Consider the following 19,990-nt stretch of genomic DNA (forward strand, 5'->3'; position numbering starts at 1 on the left):
GAGGTCTATGCTACAGGAAACAAAACTGCCTGCATGTGTCCTACAAATAAAATGGTTAGACCTTACAGCACAGAAGTACAGTAAGAGCTAAAGGCTGAAATCAGAGATATATTGATATATAAATATAAATAGATATATTGAAAGAACAGTTGTCATGCAATACACCTAGAGTTGACTAGCAACCCTAGATGTTCGTATGTGAAGTTGACTGTCATGTAGGCTACCGCTCAAATGTAATGCCCACCTCTGTTTTGAACTTCACACAATAAATGATTTTCTGTCTCAATGATGACATATATCACGAGCATGCTCAGATTGATAAGATATGAAGTGCGGTGAACTGCAACACATTTGTAGAAAAAAATGTAATCAAACTGTGTGGGTTAGGCTACTGATTGCTGTATACTCGATGATTACGCAGGCATTTGGCAATGGATTTGCCCTGTCCTTGAGGCTCTCACAAATATCCAATATCGGGTCTCGGAATGTGCCATAATGATAGTAGCCTAAACTAAGGTCGTGTTATAATTGCATCAATAGTGTAGTGTGAACTGTTTTTTCCTCACTCTGCAATGTCACGTTGACCTCATTAACTAGATAAATGATTACACAGTGTAATATGTGTGTAATAAAATGTTTGAACTTGTAGGCTCATGCAGACAACCTCATCCTGAGAATTTTATGACGATTTTATGATGATTTAACAGACTCTTTTTTGCTGTATCTGCAAATAGCATGTACTCTATTAATCATCAAAAATGCACATTAGCCCTTCAGTATGCCAAACTGAAAGGGGGGAAGGGTCGTTTGATTTAGAAGTCCTGCCAATTTACTGAGTTGGGTTGAGAAATCATAACTATCGTTTGATTCCTTTGGCTCTGTCGAAACGGGGACCTAGTACTCTACGTCATCGCTCTTGCGCGCACTCGTGCTTCAGATCATTTATACACAGGCAATGGTCGCGCAGTCAGCGAGAGATTTGGAATGACAAGCAAATTCTCCGTTTCTCCGAACAGTCGGGTGCAACAGTCTCTACGTAGACTATCAGTACGCCTATCAAGATTAGGGAAGACGGGTTCTACTTAAATGATCCACAGCATTTACGAAATTAGTACCGCTAGGAGAATCGTATGCGCGCATAACTGCGAGTCTGTTAGCCAGCTAACATTAGCTTCGCGAGCTAGTTGTATGCTTCAAGGCTGAGCAGTGGGAGCATAGACGCCCCACTCTCACATCAACATCGGGCACGACGTTGCGTCTGTAATCACATGCGATTTTCTTTGGTTTTTCACGAACAACCATGGCGACTGACCTTATAAAGGGCTTTGTTCGCCTTTGTCTGAACCTTCAGGACCCGCATCATGTGGCAAGATTTCAACAGCTTTGCGGAGTCAGGGGGACCTTTCCTAGAAAATCTGCCAGGACGGAGGAGAAAGAATTGGAGCCCTCTCCCAACGGTTCTTGTGTCAAGCAATGTACGCGAGAGAGCATAGACGACGGGAGTGTTGGACAGAACATTAGCGACCTCCGACAGAGAAAACACACAAGTTCAGAAACTACAAAACAGGAAGAATGCTCAAATGGCTTGCTCAACGGGGCTGCAATGCCCGAAACGGCAGAGCCTGAAGAACAAAATACTCAATCGGAGAGCTGTCCAAACACTGACAGCGAACAAGGAGGGTCGAAAGGAATTGTCAAGCCGCTTCGCAAGAACTCCCTGACTGGTGATGTTGGCCAGGAGTTCATTATTGAGAACAAGTTCCTCTTCTGTCTCTTCACTTTTGGAACAGAACTGGGCAATGAAATGTTCTTCATCGTGTTCTTTCCCTTTCTCATGTGGAACGTCGACGCCTATGTCAGCCGGCAGATTATCGTGGTGTGGGTACTGGTGTTGTTTCTCGGGCAGTCCACCAAAGACCTCATACGCTGGAAACGTCCAGCGTCACCGCCGGTGGTCAAAGTCGAGATGTTCTACAATTCGGAATACAGCATGCCATCCACCCACGCTATGACTGGCACCGCACTCCCCTTCTCACTTTTCATGCTTACTTACGGTCGCTGGCAGGTAAGCAGTCACACTCATGTGTAGGCTACACGCTTCTGAAGCCATATGATAATAAACCATCGCACAAATAACACGTAAACAATCCTGTTACGACAGGTACGGTTTTCAGAATTCCAGTTTATGTTATGGGCTCTCTTCCAAATTTTGGGACATAAACTCGTATAGCGTAGTGTACAATTCCCTACTGTCATTATTATACATATAACGCAGCACATTCACACAAGTAAACCAATTAGCATAATATTAACAGCAGGCCACCGAGGAATGGAAGCGAATGAAAATTCAAAATCATTCTTTGGCTTGCTTGGACCATAAACACCACGTGTCAACTCATGGTGCAAGTTGTATCTTTGCTGTAATAAGCCGTGAAGAAAGATAGGCTGATAGTAACGATTCCAGGGTTTCCTTTATGAAATTTTGATGCACACGCACTGAAAAACAGGACCGTGACGTAATGTCCCTGCTTGTCACCTGACTTGGAGCATCCCCGGAACTTTCAGGCTCTCCCAATGCTATCCTGTATATGTTGAGCTGAATCTGGGCAGAACCACTGATAAGCAAGGACATTTCCCTCTCTTGCTTATCTAGCTTGGAAAAGCATGTCATCGTTATGAAGTATGCAGTGTTTGTATTCCTTAAGTCCCAGTCACACAGTTAGACCAGTGCATAGTTATTTCTTCTAAAAATGCAGGAATCTCAGACAAATTTAAAAGAAGCACTGGGTCCCAAGCAGCCCTGCAAAATCCACATCCACATAAACCAGTGCAGTGAGCAATGCCAAATCACATCACTTTCAAAGCTGTCTTCTCACATAATAAGGGACAATTAAGTACAGACAACATAACTGCCTAAGAACTATGTTTTGGTGTTGGCATGTTGCCAGGTGCTTAGTCAGTATGAAACATCACAATGGTATGAAACATCACACTCTCAAGATTCAGAGTATTTTTGATCCTATATTGTTCCCAAACCATTTCACAATGGCTTTATCTGTAATAGGGCTGCACAATATAGGAAAAGACATTGCAATATCTTTTTTATGCGATATATATTGCAGTATGACGAAAAAAATCGGGAATTTTCACCAGATGATTTGAATTCTTTAGAAATAATTAATAATTCTACAATGATTGGGATAATTCTGTAGTTAAGTGAGTTGAATGGAAAATAAAACTAATAGTAGGGGGGAAAAATACTTTTTACTCTGAAGATTAGTTTTTTTGAATGAACAATCCCTGATTTAACTTTAATGCTGTATTATTGGTTTAAGCGCACCAAACACAGAAGCAGGTGAGTGTTTTGACAACTTTGAAGCAAGTTTGGAGGGGGGAATGAGGTTGTTTGATACACTGGTTAACTCACCCTGATGAAATGTCTCTTGTAGATGAGTCATGGAAAATGAAACCGTGAAAGTTTTCCTTTTGTATCAAGCAGCAAACGCAAAACTTGTAACATGACATGTTTGAGTGAATTTGCCTTACTTGACATTGCACGTCCTGTGATGTGACTATTGTGCATGCTTACATTGTAATGACGATGCTGAAACTTTTACATTTAGTCATTTAGCAGACGCTTTTATCCAAAGCGATGTACAAGGGAGATAACAATCAAGCTACGAGCAATAAAGACCTAGTGTAAAATGAAACATGAAACAATATATTGTGCAGCCCTAATCTGTAACATGTGGACGTTTCTCGCTTCTTATAGCCTGTAGTGTCAATGGCTGTGTGACCACTTTAAAATGACAAAAATGATAAATCAGGCTTTATAACCATCCTCTGTTTGAGATAACAAAACCTTCACCATTTTGTTGCAGCGCTAGGCTAACTCTCGGCCTGATACCACATGGACCCAGAATACCTGACTGCTTTTATGGCCGTTAATCTGTAGATGGAAGATGAGGGAGAAGCAATAGCGGGTTGATGAGGTGATAACACACAGTTACCTCTGTTATCTCTTCGTTCCTCGCTTTGGATTATAAAAGTTACAAAGAAGCTGGTGTGATCCTTTTGGAAAAGCAGCGTGAGCAGCCACGCCTCTGTGATAAGTGGAAGGTATCTCTGGCCATGCGGCGGTGAGATGGATGCACACAGATGTAGACACACAGCATGACCAGATATGATAAAGTCATGGTCAGGTCAATGTGCTCAGGTAGCAATTACTTTTAGATTGGCTTCAGAGCCTAGCGAAGTCTGATTGGGCTGTTTGTCGTTCCCTTGACGATAGTCCGAAAGTAATAGAAAGTGTAACTGAAAAGATGTTGGCATTAAGAGTGCCCTGACTCTAGCCAATGGATGTATAGTTCTAACTTATTCTCCAGATGAGTAGAAGAGCGCTGGCCAAAAAATTCCAAATATGTTGCTGAACAAGACAATTAATTTCCAATGCTGCATGGATTGTCCTGTGGTCAAACAGAGTGCATCTGCTCTGCTTTGACCTTGCTACCCCCTTTTCGCAGTCTGCTATATCAGGAAGCCAGGAACAATGACTCCGGTTCAGGTTTCCGTCTCCCTCATTCTCTTTGGACAGCTCTTTGCAGCTGTGGACTGGCAGCATCCTGATGCTGCATGTCAGGCCTAAGCTTTAAGCTCATGTTTCCGAGCTGGGTTAAAGGCCAACGAAATTCAAAATGTTGACACAACAAACTCGAATTGGGCGCATGAAAGACAGTGTGGCTTTATGCAGATTAAGCCCCCATGTCTGGCCTGCGTCTCATGTCCTCCGTTCCAACCAAGCAGATCCGGGACAGCATGAGGTAGCCACATATTCCAGTTAGGCAGGTTCGCGGAAAACCAGCTCTCTTCATTGCATGTCTCATCAGAATGTCTCTTAGCTCGTTGGCCCCTGAGATTTACATTGCTGGTTTTATTTAGTGGAGCTCACCACTGACCCCACAGCAGCAGATGGTGAGAGAAATTACGGAAGTAGATGCCCAGGCTCTACATCGTCCAACCCTCCACCCCTCCACACACACACACTTTCCTCTTTCCTCTTAGAACGCTCCCTCACTCAGCTGGAGATGATCTTGGGGGGGAGGGTAGTGCTTACCACACATCCCTTCCTGAGTTTATTCTTCAGGAGACTGATCAGTCCGGGAAATCAAGTGGTTTCCAACCACACCCAGAGGCCTATGGGTAGTGGCGGGCGGGCAGCAGCAGGTGTGTAAGATGAGGGGACCACATCTGAGGGCCTCGTGTGGCAGGCCCCGGGCTCCCTACCCAAATGACCTCATTAAACGGCGGTGACCTGACAGCCTTGTGTGTGTGTGTGTGTCCACCCAAATGACCTCACCAAACACGGCAGCCGGCACTGACTAGTGGTCTGATCCCGTCACCAGTAAAAGAGAGAGAGGGCATGTGAGGCAACACAGATGCTGTGACCTTGCAGCCCTCTATATATGTGTGTGTGTGTGGGTGTATGTGTGTGGGTGTATGTGTGTGTGTCTGGGTGTATGCGTCTGGACAGCTTTATGTTAATCCATGCAAAACAAAGCAGCCTCTCTCTCCCCCTGCCTGCCAACTAGCTGGGCTGAGACAAGGCTATGGCGCGAGCCTCTCTGTCTCTCTACCTTCCTCTTCGTTGTGGTTGGAGAGGGGGTGTTATTCCAGAGCTGTGTGTATTTGCGTGACCGAGGGACAGAGAGTGAGGGTAAACCCTTGTGTGTTTCGGTTAGGGAGGCTAGCCTTGCTCGCAGGCAGTATCCAACCAATGTGCGTGCTTGAGGGTGGTCTTCCGTGAATTGCAGGCGATTTCCTGAATCCAATAAGGTTCTTTTTAGAATATGCTCGACATGTTAGAAGAGAGTGTGCGAGGCTCAGTGTATGCCAGTTTCCTGGGCAACCAAATGAAGGATGATCCTGTGTTTAGAGAAGCCAAATCAGAAATGGAACCAGCGCTGATTTGACTCCGGTCCATGCCAGATCAGGGCCACATCTGACCCAGTCAGATGCTGTCTGTCAACCAGCACTTAAAGGTAGTGTCTGCGATTCTCTGGAACACCAGAGTCAGAGGCTTAAAGGTGACGTCTGCGATTCTCTGGAACACCGGAGTGTTTTTTGAGCGCACACTCAGAACGGACAACTTGAATTGTGTACTTGTGTAACTGTTGGGAGAAAAAGCAACCCTGAACCATCAGTTAGTTTCCTGCATCTTCCTTGGCATTCTCACAGTGTACTTCTCACTCTTAGGCGGCACTGGGCCTTCGCCAGAGTGCCTTACTAAACTGCAGTGATGAAACAAAACAGACCCCATCAGCAACATTAAAGGAGAGGCCAATGTTCGACATTGATCTTCTCTAACTCCCATTCTGTTTGAAGTCCTAGGGTGGAGTGACATAAAGCTACCTCTGAAACATTAGTTAAATGTTTTTGGCCGGCACTTGGCCTTTCCGTTTCTTACATGGCAAGTTTGAGGAACCTATCAAGGTTGTATATATACAGTTGCACACACAAAAATCAGTCTGGCAGGCTATGCAATTCGACAAACAGATTGTAATACCATCAAAGCTTTATCATGGTGTTGGATCACAGTGAATTATGCCATGGAAGGGGTGAACCTGTAGTTAATATACTTATTTCACGTCAGTAACCACATATCTCTCGATCTTTCTCCTTTTCCCCTCTCTCTCTTGCAGTACCCATTTCTCTTTGGCCTGAGTTTGGCAGTCTGCTGGAGTTTCCTGGTGTGCATAAGCAGAATCTACATGGGCATGCATTCTGTACTGGTGAGTAGAGGGTATTCCACACACACACACACACACATGGGCATGCATTCCGTACTGGTGAGTAGAGGGTATTACACACACACACACACTTACAGTGGCTTCTCTTATGGGCTCATGACTCATCTTTTCCTCTGTAAATCCATGTGGGAAATGTATTAATTTACTAACTGACTTGTGTGTTACACATCTGTGGTCCTCACCTCCTGGTTGCTGTTGAGTCGTGCTAGAGAAACAGATGCTCTCGCTCTCTCTCTCTCTCTGCCTAAATGTAGCATCCGTGACTCATCAGTGACTCAGCTGCATCTGCAGTGATGCGAAGTTCGGGGTAACTACGAGACAAACACAGAAAAGTGCCTCTCTCATTGCCCCCCCCCCCCCCCCCCCCCCCATCGATTTGCTGTGGTTCTGTGCTGAGAAGTGAAACTCTGCACCCGCTGGCTGTTTTTATGGAGCCTGATGCTCCCTGGGGACTCGGTGGCAGTGGCGAGGGTGTTGGTGATGATGGCCAAAGACAGTGTGAAATGAACGCCTCAGATGATACAGATATGGAACGACACGGGGTGCCCGTGACTCATCAGTTCTGACTGATGGCTCATCACACGGCTGTGTGTGTGTGTGTGTGTGTGTGTGTGTGTGTGTGTGTGTGTGTGTGTGTGTGTGTGTGTGTGTGTGTGTGTGTGTGTGTGTGTGTGTGTGTGTGTGTGTGTGTGTGTGTGTGTGTGTGTGTGTGTGTGTGTGTGTGTGTGTGTGTGCGTGCGTGCGCGAGCTCGATTCGACCTCCAGGGAACAGCGTATTGACATCACCCTCACAAGACCTGGCGGCAGATAATTTTACCGTTTTTGATGCTGTGCCATGCGAGCTGCGTGGTCTATGTAATCAGAACAGAGGTGTACGCAGGTTTCTATTTAAAACACCTACTGGAAGATCATTTTCTCTACATCCTAAAATGAAAACATCAAGCCCTCGCTCCCTACTTTTAGACTATTGGAGAAAATCTCTATCGTGCAGGGATGTGTCTGAGATGCTGGCTCATAACATGGCCGTGGGTTGATTGGAGACTGGCGGAAAAAGGTAGACGGTAGATTATCATCCGTTATGTATTTATTTTTTGGTGCACAGTGCATGACCTGCGGCGGTCCATGTTCTTTTTGGTCGAGTAGGGCTGAAACATTGGTGTAAATCCATGCTTGTTAGCCTCCTTTTACAGCGGTTACAATTTGATTTTCTCATACACACACACACACACACATACACACACAGACACACACAAACACACACACACGTCAGTGATTTCGCGGGCTTTATCATTTTCCTTCACTGTGCATGCACTTAAACTCACTCAGTTATGTTATGAGACACACCTTTATCAGTTATGTGCACAAAACAGTATTGATGCCATCTTTTCTGGTGCACTATTTTGCGTGGAATGCTGGTGTGGCAGAGGACTCTCGGACTCCAGGAAAGCATACATAACAGATACAGCAGGAGTACATTATTCACTTTATTCCCTATCGCCCAACTGTGCTACATCAGAGAAGTGGGTCAGTGGGAGCTGTGAGAGAGGAGGATTATGATTGGCTTTTGGTCAGCTGATCCCACCCTGTTGGAGCTAATTGGCTGAATGGGAGCAATGTTCACCCATCATGTGTATGGGGAATAGGCTGCAGAAATTCAGGGCTTCAGATTTTTTTTTTGTTTAAGTTTAATTGCTATATATAGCCATTGTTTAAAAAAAGTTCTCTGCGTTAATAGCATAAGCCTAACTTCTATCATTAGTTCTGCTAATGTTACGTGACACCTCTCTGTAGCTCGGGTTGTAGAGTTGAAGAGCCCATCCAGGCAGGCCTACAGACTGCAACTAGCACGTACATTCTGCGCCTGCATAAGAGGAAATGACTCCATATGAAACCATAATCAAAGCAGCGTTTGCTCACCATTTTCACACCGCTCTCGTTCACCACAGACAGTTTTGTAATATAACTACTAGTAATTGACAATATGTCTGATAAGAACTTGCAAATGGCATTGGCCTTGTCAGCCGTTGGGTCTTTTGGTTGTGGAAAATGAAGGAAGAGCCGGAGGTGAAAAATAAGAAGAAGCCACACTAAATGGGTGCAGTCATGGATAGGCCTACCACAGTGACGTGGTCAAGGGGCTTTCCTGAACCTGTGCTGAGAGCTGGAGATAAATGAAACCTCCGATTTTAAAAGCTCTGAGAGATCCGTCGCTACCAGAAGTCAACTGAGCTGCTGATCTGCTGATCTGCAAGCTGCCATTCCAGCGTCCACTCAGGGCATCAAGACTTATCTGAGCTTCCAGAGCTCTGCTGTCATGGTTCTTCAGTTGGCCAGCGAGGCCATTACCTATTATTTTATTATTATTATTATTATTATTATATGGTATATTTATTGCTGTTTTTATTTTTTGTTGTATGTGATGTAAAGCACTTTGAGCTGCCTTATTTGTGTGAAAAGTGCTCTATACATAAAGTGTCACTTACTGACATATCATGAGCATATCTGAAGTTAGTGAACAGAGAGTTGTGGAGAGGCTGTTGGCTCTTAAAGCTGCAGAATGTGCTCAAAATAATATCTTCTTGCAGATATACCCTAAAATCTTCTGTTAGCCAGATACGTTGAAAAGCCTGGAGCGCATTACAGAGGTTTTCTCCACGAACAGGGTGGGTCCGTCTTTGTGGACTTCAAGGGCAGAGTAGAGACAGGAGTGGAAAGACCTGTTTTCATATTCCGACTTTGGTATCGCTAGCCGTACTTTAGCTTGACGAGGCGATCTTTAAGTGGTGTTATTGATTCGCTGTGGTCTCTAATAACACTGCAACATCATCCCTTTTGCTGATGCTGCGTGTTGGCCTCGGTTGGAGGACAGAGTCCACTGGAAGCCACATCACCATCATGAACTCCCCTGGTTCACCTCTGCCCAACTGCCTCTAGTTTCAGAGGCCCTCAGCGGGAAGGGGATTACCGCAGCGCTCCTCTGGGTCACAGCGCCGGGGGTGGTCAAGGTCAAACGATAGATAAGTGTGATAAGTTTCAGAGGAAAAGACAACGGGTGCAGCACTTCAAAGAAACTTGACATATTCTCACGAAACGATGATTCTCAAACTTTGTGGAATAAAAAGAAAAAGAAGAGAGAGAGAGAGAGAGAGAGAGAGCAAGCTGGCCCAGAGAGAACAGAGGAAGTTGGTATGACAGGCGCTTATTTGCCTGCCGATGCGAGCCAAGGATAATGTTTATGCTTTGTGTTGGCCTGCACAGCTCCGATTAGAGACCTGATTGGCTCATATTCTGGCTGTGTAGTCACATAGAGCTGTATTTCTTGGAAATTGGAATCCACATCAGGCTCAGTTTATATGTGCTGTTTGTTTAATGCCATCAGACTGTTTGCTAATGTATGCTAATCATACCGAACAAAAATGGCTGTCTTGATGTGTATGAGTAGAAGGACTTGATGAGTCTGGCCTGGTTAGTCAAACATTAATAATGAATTAAATCAATAATGAATGGGCTTCAAGCTGTTCTAATATGACCTGTAGACACTTTCTTTAGGTGACGTAGGTAGTGAACTAAAACACAATACCTGCATCAACTGCCATAATATTTTTTGGGGATTTAAACCCACACTCACAAAATTTCAAAACAAAGCCCATGTGTCAACACAATTCTTCCGAAGCTTATAATTTGACTTTGGTATGTCAAAATAGCCGGTGTGTTGGTATGTTGCCCAAGCTTATTACATCTTTTAAACTGGATTTGTCAGTTCAGGTAAGTGAGAGACAGTTTCTGTGCTGTGACAACAGCGGGCAGGAAAAGACAGAAGTACTTGAGAAGTGGGGTGAGATCACCTTGGCCAGAAAAGTGGTAAGAAGAGCACTGCTCTAATTGCCTTTGACGTCTTGGCACATTTTCTGCTGAATGGGACCATCAAGAATATTGGTTTTCTGTAGGGATGCTCCGATCTGATCGGCGCCGATCAATATCGGCCGATATTCCCATTATCGGTTTTGATCGGCGTCCTCAAAACGGCCGATCAAACATGGCCGATCAGATGACATAAAATCTGCGAGAACTACTATCAGAGACGTTTCAATAAAACGTTAGAGATAGGCATTTCAGGCCGCCAATGGTAAGAAATGATTCTCGTGGTCGCCTCGCAACCTCAGGCTGAACCTTTATTAACCCCACTGTTTCACTTCATAACAGCAACAACATAAACTAAATGTATGACGTGGCTCCTTTTTCGTGACTTACATTTTTCTACTGTTCTTAGTTGTTTGTATTGGGATAGTGTGCTGCTCTAACTACATGTGGATAGTTTTTCGTGGTCTTACTTAGCCAGTTGGACGTAATATTTTAGACCAGCCAGAACAACGGACACGACCGGCATTATTTAATAAATGGAATGGTTGCCATGGCGCAGCGAGTGTGTTATAGCAGCTCTCCAGCTTAAAACAAAAATAATACAAAATTCTTCCTATTACCTTGTTGCTATTACACGTGAATTTCCCTAACAGGATTAATACAAGTGTATCTATCTATCTATCTAAATCGATGTTGTTAGGAAAGGGATGACATTAACAAGCCACACTTTAATCTATCACTGTTTAATGTATTTGCATCAGACCATTTTACAAAACCGGTTTTTGAAAGTGTCAGCAATGAGCAAATCTGACGTGAAAAGATTTTTATTATAGACGGAAGTTTCCAAACGGTAACTTACACAAACCAGGGTTATGGCGAGGTGCGCGATGTGGAGCGAAATGGGAAACCCCCCCTGCGTAATATGCCAGTTGTCACTGTCGCATTTTAAATCCTCAAACTTGGAGTGCCATTCTCCACACACCTTGCTAACATAGCCCAGGAGTTTCCTAAAGCAGACCTGCCAACCTGCACGCATTTTGTGTACCAACCACGCAATTCCTAGTCAAAATACGCAGGTACGAAATGCCAGCTGAAACTACGCAAAAAAAAATCAATCAATACAAACCTATACTGTACATTTATTTAAACTACATCCCTCAGATTGGACAAGATGCTACGACCTTGTGCCTGTGGTTCTGTAAGTTACTGTAAGTTGTATTGTACCTCAGCAATGCATTACGCCTCGGTGGATAATAAAGTAGCACTACCCTCCCTGACCCGCAATACTGATACTAGTGCTACTTTATTATCCACCGAGGCGTAATGCATTGCTGAGGTACAATGGGAAGTGGGGGAGTAATAATCAAGCACATACAGTAAATGTGACCCTAATGTTAGCATATAAAACATTAAAACATGTGTTCGGTAACTTAACGAGATGATGCATTTCAAGGGGTATATCCTTCAGATAAATTTGTATAAAAAGTTAGCCGTAGTAGCTAGCATCCGATGTGATTCGCCTGGTTACGAGACGGCTACGGTGTGAAAAACTGATGGAGTAGGCTAATTTAGCTGCAGCAACGTTAACTCAAACGCCACGGAGACTGTTCTAACTTTGAATCGCTCTGTTGGGGGCAAAGTGACCATTGCAAAGGTGTTTGACTACAGACTGCTAACGTAGCAAATAATTCCTACTATTGCAGCCAGTCAACCGACCAGCCTGGCAGGTATAAAATAATCATGACGATTTTCAGTCTCGTTACCAAAAACAAGACCCAATACAGAGCAACCCTGAGCACTGACATGATAAGCGCTTTGGTGACAAGAAAGGTGGACTGTCTGTCACATGGAAGGCTTCAGTGATGCTCTGCTCAAAAAGGCCAAGTCGCCAAGCTATGAGGCAAAGCAGTCAAGAGCAAGTGCCACTGGAAGTAGATAGATGGATACTTTATTGGAGCTTTAAAATATATATATATATATATATATACTGTGAGATAGGCATTTATATAATATATATATATATATATATATATATATATATATATATATATATATATATTCTTTAGAAGTGCTAAATGATGCACAATGTAAAGATCTCTTTTCATTTATGGAATTCTTGTCAAGAAAATATGATTGTATTGTTTATTTCGCCGCTGATTTATAATGTTGAATAACTGGATGATATGGCGGTGAGTGGGGAATTGACCGTATGCAAAGCCCCTGCCAAACTGAAACTCCCCTGGTACTCAACAACTTTCTTCAAGGTTGGCAGGTCTGCTAAAGGCACAGAGCTAGCACAAGGTAAATACTTTAAAAACATCAGTCAGATAAACAGACTCCACTTTTCGAAAAGTCACAAAGTACTCTGAAACGGTCACGTTGGCATTGTATCAGGTGGGATATTGCTTGAGCAAAAAAGTAATATAGTGAGGGAGAGGTTGTGAAGTCTTGTGTACGTGATGTCGTCGCTATCCTCATATTGGATATTTGCCTATAGCCTGTTTATGTTGCAGTTAAGTTTGTATTATTATTTTTCCACAGGAAAGCTACTGTATAAGCTCCAAGTTCTCTTGAGAGCCTCTAGATAGTGGAATGTTGCACATGTGATTGTATTGTTGTGATTTTCATTTAAAGATATATTTTTATTATTATTTTAATATTTATTATTATTTACACATTTTATAGTAAGCGAGAGAGCTTCTACACTGGAATGTTGCACGTTCCCTGCAATAAAACAGATGGTTGTCAATTCATGATACTCACTCGTCTCGTAATTTAAATGCTTAAAATACAATACCTATGTTGTTAAGAATAATTAACTTCATAAATAATGCTACACAATAAATAGAAAGCTTCAATCGACACCGTGATCGGTGATCGGTATTATCGGATCGGCAGATACTGATTTCAGTCATCGGTGATCGGTGATCGGCACCAAAAAACCTGATCGGAGCATCTCTAGTTTTCTGTATGGTGTTATTTGAAGTCTGTTGAAAAGCTCCTGTAGTTCCTATCTGGTTCGTAACAGGTCAATTCTTTTTATCCAAAGTGCTGTTTGGACAGCTGATCTCTTGTGGGGCAAGAGTGAACTTTGGCCTCCATGTGTCTTTGGAGACTTTGCAGAGTTTCACGACTCTGGGGTTAGAGGTCAAACCAAACGAAGCTAGTAAATAGGACGTGTGCATGTGCAGTCGCTAACAGTTGGCCTCTTGTGACACAGACAGCAGAATGACAGTGTGAGTGTGAGTGTGTGTGTGTGTGGAAGGAAGGGGGCTGGGAGGGTACATTTCTAGTTGTGTTCTTATTGGTTATTTAGCTCGGTGACATTTGCAGGATGACAGTGGTTTTGTTCCATTTTACTTGCACATATTGTTCTTAATTTATTGAAATCTTTAAATGTTTTGTATTAGTGTGTATTATCAATCACACTATTGCTCTTTTTAAATGTTATTTTATCTTTATTTTCTTTATTCCACCCAACAGTAAGGAGTTTTGGTCTAAAACTAGTGGGACCACTAGTTAAAGGGCAAACTTGCTAATAAGCTAAATGGTGTATTTAGACAATATAATAGGTCTTGTTGTACAGTGAAAGCTTTTCTCACATTTCCTGGACCACAGAATTACATTGTATACATCTTGGATGGCTAGTGAGAACAACAGGTGTGTTTATCACATTTATTCACTTGAACATATACCATCAAAGTGAGGTTGGAGATGATATCAAAACTAGCTGCTTGTTAAGACATGTCTCAACAAAATGTTTGTTGCAATTGCAATTGTTGCATGTTCCATAGTCAGATATTCTTCTTTTTAAGTTTTATTATTATTATTGTTGTTGTTCTTAAGTTTTCTTAGTCTGGTCGCATCAGCATAACGCAATCACAGTTCCTGTTAAGCCTTCCTCTTGTCTTTATCATTCCATCCGTGTTTTGGTGCCACTTCTGCTCCTAGCGCATTGAGATGTTGACACCGCTCCAACTCTGCCACGTCCGTCCTGATCTCACTCTTCTAAAAATGGCCACACTGCCTCTTGTCCTTTGTTAGTGGTGCTCGTTTTTTCATCCTTCTTTAAGAAAAAAAAAACCGCTGCGCCTCGGTGATTTCCTGTAAACACAAAAGCATGCAATGGCTAATAATCTTAGAATATAATATGTTTAGGATATACGCGTCATCCTATTGCAATAAGTATGCAGCGATAATACTATGACAGAAACATTGAGAAAGCGAAGGCAGATGGCCTTGTTGTGTGTGTCACTATGTGTGTTACTCTGTAATAATACCGCGTTCATTACCCATCTGTCTTCAGACCACATGTACACACATACTGTGTTTAACAGAATATACAAGAATACAAGAGTAACAGATTACTCTCATGCGTAAAATGTATGAACACACATTTTGGAGACACACAGAATGCACAATTGTGTGGTAACCAATCTGTGCCTCCCTGTCCCTGCAGAGGAGATGTTGACTAATGTAATGTAATGATAGACACCTCTCGATTCATTAATATATGTATGTTCTTCTATAGTTTGTTCAACACACTTTTGTCACTATTGCCCTTGTACTGCTTTCATTCCCATGTCTGATCTGTGCAGTTAGCATATAGTGATTTACTGCTGCTGCTTTGCATTCTCGCTTGTAGAGGTCAAATTGTGAACTTCAAGAGGGTATTGGGAGATGGTTTTAAGCCAAAGGCTGTTTTGAATTTGCAATGCTATTCATTACAGTGATGTTAGTCAGCTCCCATGTAAATTCAACTGGCACGTTGTTTCTGTGTCATAATATTGTTGCCATTTTCATGCATCTACAGAATACGCACATACACATATATTGTAAAATATGCAAGAATACCCTCAAGTCTTCATAAAATTCTTGTATTATTCAACTGATATCAGCTGGTCCCGAGAGACAAAAGATGAAAATGGTTACTATTTGCCGGACACTTTTGTCCAAACTGATCAACAATTTGAGAAAAAAAAGATGTATGAACAACAGCAAAGCATTATACACATTCAGCAAAATGCTAGATGATTGAAACGATAGATGATTTCTAAAGAGGTGAGTCTGTAAACGCTTTGTGATACTCTTTCAATGGACCATGGCTGGTAGGTCATTCCGCCACTAATGAAAAAAGTCTTGATTGCCATCTCTTGCTGTGGAGAGAAGGCAAAGACAACAGATGTTCTCCAGTTCTTCGCACACAATGAATGGAGACTATCAACCAAGTTTGAACATTGACTATTAATATGTAAATAGCAGAAAGTGTGCCAGAATGTCAGTGGGTCATTGGTGTTAGAGAATCGCTGCCCTCCGCCTTGTTAGATTATATTTATTGCCGAGTCACATATTCTTGGTGGTAGGAGGTTGTAGGACGAAATGTGAGCATCCATGTAATTTCAGCGCAATTCGTTTTGCATTTTCTTGCGGAAATGCATCTCTAGTTGTAATAGTAGTAGGAGTTTCTGTGTGTTCTAGTGGTAGTTGTAATAATAACAGTAGTTGTAATTATAGTAGTAGTGGTTGTAGTAGATGATCGTGGTAGAGTGAAATGGGAACCATTGTAGCTTCAGCTTGTATTCATGTAAATCTGGCCTGTGAGGTACTTATGGAATCTAATACCTAGTGGCAGAGTGCTCTGAAAAATCCTCTTATAGGCCTACTCATGTCTCTTTGTTTTGTATCATCCTCTCTCTCTCTCTCTCTCTCTCTCTCTCACGCGCACACACTCACATTCGCAAACACACTCCACAAAGGGCCAAAGTGTTAGTGCATTAAAAACGTCAGGTCTCCCCAGAGAACACTTGAGATCTGGCCTGTTCCGCTTTGTTATCGGGTCATTGGATAGGACCGCGGCCGGCCAGTTCCACACATGATACAGCTGGCTCGGTGCTGCCAGCGTGGGCCTTATTGATACACAAATAAGCCCTCTGTCCGTATTGACCCCGGCCTGTAGCTGAAGTGTCGAGCTCCGATGAGCAAACAGTGTCCTCATTTGTACCGGCTAGTCCTTCACCCACTTTCCCAGTGGGACAGATATCCTCAGCAGGCTGTGTGCGTGCATGCGTGCGTGCGTCAATAGTAGCAACATAATCTGTAAAGCGGATATGTCCGTTCACCTCAGCACTAAATTCTGAGTCAAAGCTGGAAGAGGAAGTGTTCAAGACCTCTTTGTTGATTGCTCTGTGACCGAGAGATGCATCAGAGGCATGCGAGACCCCCAAGCACTCAGTACGGTGCTGAATGGCATGGGCGATGCCATGAACACAAGAGCTGTGCTTAGAATCTGTAAATTCTTTTAACTGCTATGGTTTGTTTATCTGTCTAACTCGCCCCCTCTCTCTCTCTCTCCTACAGGAGGTGATCACTGGGTTCCTCTACAGTGTCCTTATCCTGGCCGTCTTCCAACCTTTGCTGGATAGCATCGACCAGTACTACCTGGCCGGCTCCAACGCGGCCCTGGTCATCGTGGCTGTCCACGTAGGCCTGGGCATGCTGGCCTTCTCCTTGGACACGTGGAGCACATCGCGGGGAGACACAGCCCAGGCCCTGAGTACGGGAGGTGGCGCCGCCCTGGCCTCCCACCTCAACCACCAGCTGGGCCTGCAGCCCGACCCACCCTTGTCCCAGCTGCCCCTGGTGATACCCGCCGTGGATGGGGCTCTGCTTGGCCGCTCCCTGGCCCGACTCCTGGTGGGGGTGGCGGTATTGCTGGCCACGCGGGCTGCCATGAAGGCGCTGACCATCCCGCTGGCGTGCCGCGTGTTTGGTGTGCCGCCGGGGGACGTGCGGCGCGCGCGGCAGAACGCTGCTGTGGAGCTGTCCTACCGCTACCTGGTCTACGGCACAGTGGCTTTCAGCTGCGTCTTCCTGGTGCCGCTGCTCTTTGACTACCTGAGCCTGTCCTGAATCGCCTAAACCCTCCTCACACACACTTACACACAACAACCCCAACCACCCCCCCCCCCCACCCCACAGTCGGTCAGGCGCCTGCCGTTCCTACCATCCCGTTGCAGCCCCCTGTCCCAAAGTCTGTATCCACCTCTTCTCCTGTCCAAACTCTCAGTTCCTCGTGCGTAACCCGAACACACTCAACATAAGGCTGTTGTACCTCCATTATCGCCAATATCAAAAGAGCTCCTTGAACAGAGGGCAGGGCCACTGGCCTCTTGAGAAAAACAAACTAATGAAGAGTGAAGACAAAGCAGACTCAGCCAAAATAGCCATTCCTCTCACAGTACATTTCAAGAAGTATTTGCTTTTCTCATTGTTTTGTTTGTGTGATTTGTTGCTGGCAGGTGCCAACAGGGCAAAGTCCGTTCAAAATGACCTATTCAGCCTGCCAAAATATGAAATTAAATGAGGTTTATTGCTTTGGCCCTCCGCTGGTATTGATTTTAGTCCAGACATGGCCTCTTGCAGGAGCCTTGCCTTACCGGTATATATATCTTTGTGCAAACGCCAATAATTGTCTACCTTTCAGAGTTTTAATTAAGGGTCACCTTGGCTTCTGTGTGACTGCCTACGTACAACCTTGAGGCCTCCAGATCTGGAACTCAGACTGACCTCTCTAACCCCAACCCCGTTGGCCCCATCGAACCAGACCTTTCAAGAGGCCCTGTTTCATTGGATCCGTGTCCCAATGTCACGTCTGATTCCTGTTTGTTTGACCAGATCCTTCCTCGATCCCGTCGCCCCCTCACATGCTGTGGCAGCACACCCATCCTGCGTCATTGTGTTGTTCCCCCAACCCCCCACCCCAGCTCCTTGGACAATATCCTGGCTCCCTGCCCTCCTCTTGAAGCACTGGCTCTCTTGACATTGCCCATTCTAATCCAACCCCCCCCCATACGCTCACACACTTACACACACTTACACACACACACACACATACACACACACACAGACGACTGCGCTTTGAGAAGGGTGTGTTGAGCATCTGGAAACGGCTCTATACTGCTGTGTACTGTACATTCCCTCCTTTGTAGATACATGGACCATTGTGAGCCCCCCGCCACATATTGTATTTTCGTGGAGCCTCCAGTTCCTTTGTTGGAAGCCAAGTATATCTGCTGTGGTAAACAGGGAACCTTTCCAAAGGCAAGTGGCAATAACTGTATGTTTTTGACATTTGTAAGCTTGAGGTTGAAAAGTGGAGTTTGAATTGAGGACAAAGGACCTGGGGGGATGGGAACTTCCTGTTGAAGCTGAAAGCCACGAGAGCCACGTTTAAACTTTCTGGAGACACTCTGTGAGGGTCATATGAAGAGAGGAGGAGCAGAGGAACTATGTGAAGTGAATGCTATCACAAGGCATTCATGGGAAATGCAGTCTTAAGCTCCTTCAAATTCATAATGAGATGATGGGGTGAGGAATCTTCTAAGGCCAAGTAACATCTGTGTTGTGGGCAGCTGCCTGTACAGTAAAGGCCTTTGAAGTCTGAACACACTGGGTTTTCCTATAAAGATAATTATTATGTTAATATGCTCTGCTTTATGGAAGAATAGGCAACAATTCAACAGTTTCCCAACAGTAGTGTTTTTTTAATTATTATTTTTGTTTGAATCAATTACCATGTGGATTATGTTCATATAGTTAACTGGGAAATTCTATACTAATTTTTGCACAACCCTTGTGTTTTATATATGTGCTTTTATTAATGATCAGTATTTGTGTCCACAGTGGTGTGTGCCATTTTACTTGATTTACTTTTTTCCACTAGTTTTGCCCCTTTAACACCCTTGGGACACCAAGGCCCCAGATGGACAGTATTAAAGCCGTGGAGATGAGATTATGAAAAGATGGAGATGGCGAAAGAAGTAAAAGAGACACGTGATCCATCTTTCACCTCTTTCTCTTCCGCAAATGCACTGGTTTCTGGCAGTTCTGCTCTGTCTTCCCCTTTTTTGTCCCCATACTCTCCAAATGTGGTTTCAGTTCTCCTCGAGACCTTTGGTGTTTCAGCTACCGTTTCTAGCATCATTTGTGGTGTTTTTTTGTGCACTTTTGTCACTGTAGCCGAATAGAGAGAGCTTTCCTTCAGACCCAACTGACACCACTTGCAGGGACCTATTTGTTTTGTCGGTAGAGGTAGTTGCGGACAAATGCATTTATGGCTTGAAAGGGCTACCTAATATTGATCCATCTATTTACACAGATGTGAGTATATCTAGTTGATTTTTATATTTATGCTCACAATAAGATAATTCTAAGGTCAGTGCTGATTATACTCCTGTTCATAAAATATTGCCAACTAATATGAGGCCATGTTTCATGCTGTTCTTCTAAATATGTTGGTAATAGTGCTAATTAAGAAAAAACAT

The 19,990-nt window shown here is 43.8% G+C and overlaps 1 protein-coding gene across 1 annotated transcript; it reads left to right on the plus strand.

Moving 5' to 3' along the window:
* Positions 1-907: 907 nt before the first annotated feature.
* sgpp1a (sphingosine-1-phosphate phosphatase 1a) lies at positions 908-19,821 on the plus strand. Its single transcript, XM_012824729.3, has 3 exons — positions 908-2,065; positions 6,699-6,788; positions 17,025-19,821. The coding sequence occupies exons 1-3, from the start codon at positions 1,301-1,303 to the stop codon at positions 17,574-17,576; spliced, it is 1,407 nt and encodes a 468-aa protein (XP_012680183.1). The 5' UTR covers positions 908-1,300; the 3' UTR covers positions 17,577-19,821.
* Positions 19,822-19,990: the final 169 nt, after the last annotated feature.

This window comes from Clupea harengus, chromosome 15 (genome assembly GCF_900700415.2).
Source record: "Clupea harengus chromosome 15, Ch_v2.0.2, whole genome shotgun sequence".
Classification (NCBI taxonomy): Eukaryota; Metazoa; Chordata; class Actinopteri; order Clupeiformes; family Clupeidae; genus Clupea; species Clupea harengus.

Excerpts from the sequence above, each read along its gene's own strand:
- sgpp1a (XM_012824729.3), top strand. The coding sequence starts at position 1,301 with ATGGCGACTGACCTTATAAAGGGCTTTGTTCGCCTTTGTCTGAACCTT. Across the intron at positions 2,066-6,698 it reads TTACTTACGGTCGCTGGCAG|TACCCATTTCTCTTTGGCCT; the intron begins GTAAGCAGTCAC and ends TCTCTCTTGCAG. Across the intron at positions 6,789-17,024 it reads TGGGCATGCATTCTGTACTG|GAGGTGATCACTGGGTTCCT; the intron begins GTGAGTAGAGGG and ends TCTCTCCTACAG.